General features: G+C 46.6%; 2 protein-coding genes across 3 annotated transcripts; one reads left to right on the plus strand and one right to left on the minus strand.

Annotated features, from left to right (window-relative positions):
• Nucleotides 1-124: 124 nt before the first annotated feature.
• LOC1277140 (uncharacterized) lies at nt 125-6,133 on the plus strand. Of its 2 annotated transcripts, none has more exons than XM_061647214.1 (6): nt 125-310; nt 4,290-4,408; nt 4,547-4,701; nt 4,827-4,976; nt 5,145-5,409; nt 5,514-6,133. In XM_061647214.1, the coding sequence occupies exons 1-6, from the start codon at nt 146-148 to the stop codon at nt 5,941-5,943; spliced, it is 1,284 nt and encodes a 427-aa protein (XP_061503198.1). In that variant the 5' UTR covers nt 125-145; the 3' UTR covers nt 5,944-6,133. The 2 variants fall into 2 exon arrangements, with proteins under 2 accessions (XP_061503198.1, XP_316579.4); XM_316579.4 differs by lacking the exon at nt 125-310 and adding an exon at nt 416-842.
• LOC1277141 (splicing factor Cactin) lies at nt 1,037-3,009 on the minus strand. Its single transcript, XM_316580.5, has 2 exons — nt 2,868-3,009; nt 1,037-2,791 (listed from the first exon to the last, which is right to left on the minus strand). Exon 2 carries the CDS (start codon nt 2,785-2,787, stop codon nt 1,144-1,146), a length of 1,644 nt encoding a protein of 547 aa, XP_316580.5. The 5' UTR covers nt 2,788-2,791; nt 2,868-3,009; the 3' UTR covers nt 1,037-1,143.
• Nucleotides 6,134-9,241: the final 3,108 nt, after the last annotated feature.

The raw sequence follows: 9,241 nt of genomic DNA on the forward strand, positions 1-9,241 counted from the left end.
ATACGAGCATGTTAGGTGCAAAAGGTAAAAAAAGACTATAAAAACGCATTGAGCTGCAGCCGTTACAACACACTCGATACGGTTTAGTGCAACGGTGCACACATTGGCAACATATACATCCCCCAGCAGCAGCAGCAGCAGCACCATGGATTCGGTTCGGCAGGAAATTAGCCAGCGGTACAACTTCGATCTTCCTACCATGGACGTCTACAAGACGGAAGATACGGCCATCATGGGCATGGGACTGCCGCCGGAGAAGCTGCTGCGGGAGTGTTGTTACATCTTTCAGCAAGCCACTGCTAAACGAATGGTGAGTGAGTGCTGGGGCTGTGAGGGAAAAGTGTTCTGAGGAGCCAAAATCATCGTCTGGCAAGAAATGCCAAACAACGATGGACCCCTCGGTCGCTGTTGCGCTCTTATCGCTTCGCGCAGCAACCATCCGTCAAAAGTGCGCACCACAGTGTGTGTAAACAAAGCGCAGTTCGTGTCGTGCGTGCGTACACGAGTGCACGGTGCTCAAAACAATCCAAGCAGTCGTGCTTTGTACCTACGGAAAAGGATTCTCCTAGCAAACGTGTACCGGAAGCAGGAAGTGGTCGCTCTATCGGAACTAGAATTAGCGTGCTTTGTTGTTGTTGTTGTTGCTGTGCCAGTTTGGAGCGGAAATGGAAGGTTCTACTGCTACCGTGCAGCGGCGGGAAGTGCCAATGAACCATCTTTTCGATGGCGGTGCACTGAACGTGTACGATCAGCAGGTGGCCAACCTGTCGGCCGGTGCACCGGGGCCGGATTTGCTTGGCAAGAGTGCGCAATTCTTTCAGCAAGCTACCGAAGAGCGGATCGTAAGTAAGAGGCGATGTAGAATCCCGCAATCACATGCTTACTGTCCGGGATGATTGTGCGTGAATTGCGATAAGAGATTAGCGGGCGGGGAGAACAAGTGTGGGGACGATTTATTTCGCTTCTAAATCATATTAATAATCTCAAATCACTGCTAGTGCTTGAATAAGCTTTTTGAAATATTTAAAACTAGTCATTTCTGTCTATTTTACCATACAAATCTGTACTTTATTAGTCAATTGCTTACGTGCGCACTTAAATAATACAACATAAAATCCCCCCCCTTTCCCCCACGCTTTCCACTTAACGGCGGTAGCGGTAGCGCTTGAAGTGGAACCATAGCTGGAAAATGTTGTTCTGGAACTGGCACCGGAACCCCCGCTTGTAGCTAAACTCCCACTCGCGGTTCACAATCTTAAACGCAATGTCCTCGTACGGTGGCCCAGCATGGAAGCGCAGCGTCGCAAAGTCGCCATTATCCGAGCACGGGGTCAGGAAGTACTGTGGCGTCGTGTTCTTGTTGATCAGATCCGGATAGAAGATGTTAAACTTGTAGCCCTGCACAATCTTCGGCGGCGGATTGTCCATATCGTAATGCGTCTGGTTGTACTTGTTCCACTCGAAGCCGGTGTGGACGCGATTGAAGTAGCGTGGTTTGCGTGGCCGATACTTGTCCGACCACAGGTAGACCTGCGAGTCGACACGCGTTTCGACGGAAAATTCGGCCTCATCGTTGTCCATGCCGCGGCGTGCCTCCTTGCGCAGCAGCATCTCCTCGCGCGAGTACAGCTCCTCGTCCTGGTTGATGCCGAGCACCTTCTGTCGCAGCAGATCCAGTATCTCTTCGTCCTTGTCTTCGGTGATGATTTCGATGCCGGGCTCCAGGTCACCAGGTTGCAGGTACTTCGGCTCATAGCCACCCTTTTTGTACTGCTCGAAGCACTCGTTCAGTAGGTCCGATTCGTATGTGTCTTGCGTGGGTTTGCTCGGTCCGGCCGCTTCAGATTCGGACTGGACGGCCGCACTGTCCCTCGAGGAGGAGTCGTCCACTTGTCCCAACCCGGACGGACCCGCCTCATCGTCTTCCGACTGTACCTCCTTCTTTACCTGCTGCTCTTGCTCCTGCTTCAGTAGCTCGAGCTTGCTGCGCAGGTTCTCCTGGTGCCGGTCGCGCAGTCTCGCCCGTGCCATGTGTGCCTTCAGCTGGGACAACAAACTCTCCCAGTAGCCAATGTCGAGCCCGTCCTGCTGGCTGCCAATTTTCTCCTCAATCTTCTTCTTGAGGTCTTCCAGCTGTTGGGCCGTTTTGCCGCGGAAAATCTGCGTAACATCCTTCGCCACGCTCTGGTGGATGCCTTCGCGACGCCCGGCAGCAATGCGCTGCTTTTCCGCCTCCACCTTGCGCAGCTTGTGAATTTCATCGTCCACGATGATGGTTAGATCGGTCCAGAAGTCCAGATTCTTCCCCTTCTCCAGCTCGTTGTACACCTTGATGTCGACCAGCAGGTCCTCCAGATCGTCCAGCCCCAGCCCGTTCAGGTACGTGTACGGTTCGTGCATCTGCATCTCGATCGATTCCTCCAGGTTTTGCTCCGAGATGTACTGGGCGAGCAGGTCGATCGGTTTGGCCCGCCCGTCCTGTATGCGGATCTTGCTGCGCAGCTTCGCCTGCTCCAGATGGAACGTTTCCTCCTGCCGCTGCCACTCGTCGAACTGGGCCGCCTCCTTCGAGCGCTGCATCAGATACATATCGTCTTCCCGCTGCTGCTGCTGGTGCTCTCGCTCCAGCCGGCGCTTTTTTATCTTTTCCAGCTCGATTACATTCTCGAGCTGCGTTTTCCTATTAAGTGCCTCGAGCTCGCGCCGTGAGATGTCCTTCAGGCCCTGCTTCTCGAGCTTCTTCTTCCACACGAACGGGGCGGACTTTTCACTCTGTTCACCCCACATCGTGCTGGAGGAAGAGGTAAGGAAGGTGTTGTTAGTGGAAATCGTTGGAAACTTTGTGTTTTTCACTAATTTTCACGTACTTTTTCACGACACGGATGCTGTGGCTTGTAAAACTGTAAACAAACTGTGTTGATTCGCTTGAGAGCTGTCATGTCCAGTGTGGCCAGATTATTTTGGCAGATTTTGGTAGGAGCACCAAAATTTTAGGAGCATTTCTGCATACACCGAGGCTGCAGGTGACCGCGCGGCTACACGAGGTGAAATATACAGCGAAATGAACTATTTGACAGGCGAAATATCTGACGGATAAAGCATCACAGCAACCAGCTGATGTGCAATGTAAACAAATAACGTGCACAAAATCGTAATTAAATCCATTAAATAACTTCAATATCGAGTACTTCGTCAATTTTCAGTCAACAGTTCATAATTTCTTCTAATTAGGGAATGTTCTACTTATGAATATATTATTTTTAATAGAATTTCGAAAGCGGATGTTGTGTCTCCCCCAACCCTTTAGCTGTACCTGTCAGATATTTCACCTGTCAAATAGTTCATTTCGCTGTATATTTCACCTCATGTAGCCGCGCGGTGAGAGATGGCTGTGAGAGTATTGTCAACCGGTTTCTCACGCCGGTGTGTGTAGATGCTCCGAAAAGCGTCGAAGATGAGACTTTCAAAATGTTGTTGAAAAAATCCATTTTAATCGCTAAGGTGAGGTCAAAAAGTTTCTTTTACTTTTTAGTAATATTTCTACGATTATTAGACTGCAAAAATGCAAACTATAATTGATTGTTCGGCATAAACAGCCAATTCATTTTTTTTCTCAGTTTCATCGTTCTTTGCATGCCGAGGAGATTTCTCTCACCGAAAATGCTGTCAGTCGCTGTCAGTTATTTTTTAAGCTGCTTTCTCGGTGTATATAGAAACGCTCTCATATTTAAAGGGTGGAAGATTTAAGCGTGCCTGTGCATATCCATTAGTTTCATTCAACAGACCTCCAATTTTTCTCAAATATCGTGTAAAATTGTGAAAATTTAGGATAGATTTAGGAAAAGCATATAGATCAATAATTTGGGAAATGGTTTTATAACTTTTCGGTCAGTTTTATAAAAAAATTCTGTGAATTTCGGTTGTTTTAGGGTGGTCATTTGTGAATCGGTCAAATAAAAAATCGGTTTGAATACAGATAAATCGTTATTTCTGGTCTCTCTGGTCATGCCATGAATGCTGTCAAAAGGCTGGCAAATAGAGTATTTCACAAACTGACATGTAGATGGCGTCACCGTCGCAGCGTTTCACGTTTGAAATGAGCGTTAATGAAAAGTAATTCAAAATCGGATATAAAGTACAAACAATAACACTTCTTAGAGACTTTTTACGTTAATATTGTACTTATTGTATTACACAAAAACTTTAAACGTTAATTTTGTCTGTACTGCGTATTAAATCTTTGTCTTTGTGCGTATTAAAAGTCTTTGCTTTATCTTATTTCATTCCAGAAATATGAGCTAAAAAATTCATCCTTCCTCTTCCAATACGGTCCATCGATTGGTACGACGGAATTTCGCAAATCGCTCGCCTCCTTCCTTGCCGACGGCTATCGGAGCGAGGTAAACATGTAAGTGATACCGGTTTGATGCTACTGCCCAATTCGGCTATCAGTATGCCCGGATTGTGTCGGTTGTACTATCAGGCATAACCCAACCCTTGATTCATCGCTCTCCCACCACCCACTTCTTTCCACACACACAATCAGGTCCGATCTGGTTCAAACCAGTGGTGCGACGAACGGGCTGCACCTGATACTCTCCACCCTGGTCGATCTGGCGGGCGTAATATTCGTCGACGAGTACACGTACATGATAGCGCTCGAAACCATCGCCCAGTTTAATACCATGAAAATAGTACCAGGTAGGTGTTGAATCTTATCGCGCAGCAAGCAAGGGAAGCAAGCGGAAGCACACCCACCCACTCCCTCCCCCCTCCCCGCACACCTTGTTAAATGTGAGTTTTCTATTTGTCCTTCGGGAGATTAGTGCCCCTCGACGAGGACGGCCCTAACATCGCCACTCTGCAGGCGCTGATCGATCAGCACCGGTTCGAGCCGACGAAAGGGAAACTATTTTGGGGCGTTTATTACACGATGCCGACGTTCCACAACCCGACCGGTATCGTCTTCTCCGAGGGTAAGTGTGGTAAGGCGCCAATGTGCGTGTGTGTGTATGTGCGTGATGGGAATTGCTGATAATGAAAACCCTTCCCCAAATAATGCCGCTGGGCATTATTCCCCATTGTACTTGTTGGAATTGCATGGATTTTTTCTTCTTTTTCTTTTTGGTTCACTTGATGCACAGAAAAGTGTCAACAGCTGATAAAACTCGCTCGCGCAACCGACATCTTGATTGCGTGTGACGACGTGTACAATTTATTGCACTACGCTGATCCGGACGCGCCACCGCCAAAGCGCCTGTTCGCGCGCGACATCGCCGACCTGGGCCGGGTGGAGGGATGGCGCGGCAACGTGATCTCGAACGGATCCTTCTCCAAGATCCTGTCGCCCGGCATACGGCTCGGCTGGATGGAGTGTCCTCCGCGCTGTGTCGAAGCATTCCGCAACAGGTAGGAGGGGCCGTGTTGCGGTTCGTCGCCTACAAAAAGGGCTTTGGGATCTGAGGAGAATGATTTTAATGCATGCAAATTCCTTTTTTTCCCACCCCCCCCAGTGGAGTGCTCATGAGTGGAGGTGCGGCCAACAACTACACCGGCGGTGTAGTGGCCACCCTCATCCAGATGGGCTTGGCACGGCGACAGCTGGACCACTACCGCACCAACTACGCCGCACGGCTGGACGCGATGGCGGAAACGCTACAGGCGCACCTTCCCGCCGGCTGCAGCTTCCGCAAACCGAACGGCGGGTACTTCGTGTGGATCCGCTTCCCATCGCACATCGACTGTGCCGAGTTTAATCGGTACTGTTTGGAGAAGTATCGCGTTTCCGCCATTCCCGGCGTACGGTTCTCTTTCGCGAAGGAGGCGCGCCACTTTCTGCGCCTCACGTTTGCGTTCCACGAGCCGGATTATCTGCGCCGCAGCGTGCGGACACTGTGCGAGGCGGCCAGGGAGTATCTGGAGATAGCTGCCAGCACAGTGTAGCTTCCCCTAGCCCACCGATCGACTTCTTGATCGACGCAAATCTGTTATCTGTGCGATACTTTACGACGGTACAGAGCAAAAGGCTACGATATAAAGCAGCACAGGCAAATACTATTTATAGATCTGTAAAAAAAAATAAATAAATAAAAACGACCCCCGCCGTGTAAGACACATATCGGTGGCAGAAAGATTGCACGTTATTTACACTTTATTACCCGCCCTGTGTTTGAAGTTGCTGATTGAATGCAAACGGCCCGGTCGCGAGTACGCCTCGAATTTGCGCTCGCTCCGTCCAGCTGTCACGTGTTTGGCGCGCACGCATTGCGCCCGGAGCAGGGAACAAGTGGCCCAAAGTGGCTGGCAAACATTGTTCGTAGGACCGCGTAGGAGCGTTGTGCAGCGCTGTGCATTGAATGCAATTATCTCTTTGGTGAAGATGCATGCGCGCTCTTGGTACGCGAAGATATGATGACGCGATGGGTGTTTACGACGGCTTGTTTACGCTGTACGTGGGAAATGGAAATTTTTCCACCAACCGGTCGGTTCGCCAGGAAATGGAAGGTTTAATTAAGCGAGTATAGGTGGCCTATACCGAGGCGCCAATGTTTGGAATTGTATCGCACTAAATTAAGACCGATAGGTGGAAGGATTAAAGGTCTGGTATGTGTTTTAAGTGTAGCGCCATTCAATCATGCCAATGAGAATTTACATTTTTTGCCATCAAACTAACCAGAAGAAGTTTCAACGTGTTATCAACTGTTTTGATCGTTGAATTAGAATACAGAGAAGCACCGTTTATCCGAGTACCTTTTATCCGGCTCTCCGTTTATCCGTGCTGTTGAGAAATGACAGTTCAATATAAAGGTGACATTGCGTTCTGAGGAGGATATTTGAAAAGAAAAAAAAAACGGTTCACAGAGCACATTATCATAGCAAAAAACACTATAATTCATGGCAAATTTCAAATATTCTCATTGGAAAAACATAAAGTTAATAAAAATCTGCTAATTTGTATCAAAACATAAGATAAATTTCAAACAAAAATCAAGAATCTGTGCTTAAATATATGATTTGACTCATTATCCGTGTTATTCGCATATCTGGGCGAGGTCAAGTCCCGATGAGCCCGGATAAACGGCGTTCCACTGTAATTACAACAAAAAAAGCAATTCTGATTCGTTGCGCATTATTACACTAGCGAGAAGAATTGTCATATCAAATTCCTCGCTGACATCAGACTTGACTAGTGTTTGGTAAATCTGATTCAAATTCATGAATCTGAATGAATCTTTGAAATGATTCAATAAATCTGAATCTCGGTTGATAAGATTGATGAATCTCAATGATTCATGAATGTACAAAGATTCATGAATCCCGAAAGATACAAGAATCTCGAAAGATTCATGAATCTCAAGTGATTCATAAATCTCCAAACGATTCATCGAGCGTGAGCTTCCTATTATTCTTCTTAGCGTAACAACCTACGTGATCTTCTTCTTCTATTTGGCGTAACGTCCTATGCGGACATGCTGGCCTATACAGGCTTATGAGGCTTAATTCATTACCACGCAGCCGGATAGTCAATCCTTGCTACGGGAGGACAGTCCATTTTGCGCTTGAACCCATGACGGGCATGTTATTGAGTTGGTCGAGTTGACGACTGTACCACGGTACCGTCCCACGTGGGCCTGCATGGTCATGGCAGCCTATAAGAGTTTTCGAGACTTCTTGGCAGGCGGAAAGTTTGTTTTGCTACGGGGAGACGGTCCATGTGAGGCTTGAACCCAAGACGGGCATGTTGTTAGGTGGGATCGCGCAAACTCAATATTTTGAAAAACATACATCTCTAAAGATTAATGTAGATCTGTAGATATATGAATTTCAATGGACTCATCTTTCAAGATTCATGAATGCTTGAGGATTTATGAATGTTTTTGAGATTCATGAATCCTTGGAGATAAATAAATCTTTTGAGAATCATGAATCTTTGAAGAGTCGATTCGAGATTCGAATCACTCATCACTGAAGATGGAGATGAATGAATCTCAACGAAAGATTCATGAAACGCAACACTAGTCTTGACAGAAGAATTGCAAAATTCACCTACCCAGCAGTACCACGCAGTCAGATAGTCAGTCTTTGCTAGGGAAGGACCGTTTGGATCGGAATCGATCACGTCGTGGCTTGCTGGTTTATAAAATAGTTAGAGTGGATCCACTCCTGTTGAGGATCCTGGATGGATTCAATCCTATCCTTTTTTATGAACTTTTTCCAATTAGGTATCCCCATTCTATTGTAATGTGATAGTATAATTTAAGTAGATTTCCTTAATTACTTATCTATTTTTAACTTTAAATTCTTACCTGTAAAACACATAAAACCCTGCTGCATTCATTGATGCAGACGTAAACCTGAACATGCCACTGCCACTAATGGCCATGCTATTATTAGGTTGAAATTCTATCATGAAGGACAAAAACTGGGACAAACTCATTGCAAAGAAGGAACAAAGAGCAGACAACATGGCATAAATATAGATTTTTATGCGGTTTTTTTTCCTCAAATGCACAACTTTACGGCATGGCCGTTACCTCGATTCGAATTCTAAAAAAAAATTAGAGGCCACCGTCTCGTCCTTCCAGAAGGGACGAACGGACATCCGAACATACAACCCTATATAAATATTAAGTCCGTTTTCAGAATAAATTACCTCATTAGCGACAGCCCAGGTGAGGTGTTCTAATTCTGATAAAACAACCATTTATCTGTCTAAACCGGGCCATTAAGGCGTAATTTCAACTTAAACAGTTCTTCCCTATGCTGTCAATAAATTAGACCATAAACGATTGATCGTCTTTAAAACCGACCTGCACTGAATGAAATCATTAAAACAAGATCGCGTTAATACTTCCCTCACACCATGATCCTTTGTTTTAGTGGAGGGTTGAAATTAACCATCCACCAACAATTTACTCGTTATGTGGGTATTTTTCTTCTTCTTCATTCCGCCCATCAACACCCCAAAATAAAACAGCCCCCAAAACCCCAACTGCCGAAAATGTGTCAATTTTCATTGTGCTTGTTAGGATGTTAATAACCTTGTCCATGGGGGCGGATGGGAGGACAGCCGATGCTTTGGGGTAGTTATAATATCCTACTCCCTTCCCTCCACCAGCCTCCTGCGCGCGAAATTTGACACATCGGGTTAATTGTGGTCGGCCACACGTCGGCCACAGCCAAATTGAAACCAATCAGCACTAGAAAAACGTACTATCGATGCTGCAGCTCACTACTACGT

The sequence above is a fragment of the Anopheles gambiae genome, chromosome 2, assembly GCF_943734735.2.
Source record: "Anopheles gambiae chromosome 2, idAnoGambNW_F1_1, whole genome shotgun sequence".
In the NCBI taxonomy this organism is placed as follows: domain Eukaryota; kingdom Metazoa; phylum Arthropoda; class Insecta; order Diptera; family Culicidae; genus Anopheles; species Anopheles gambiae.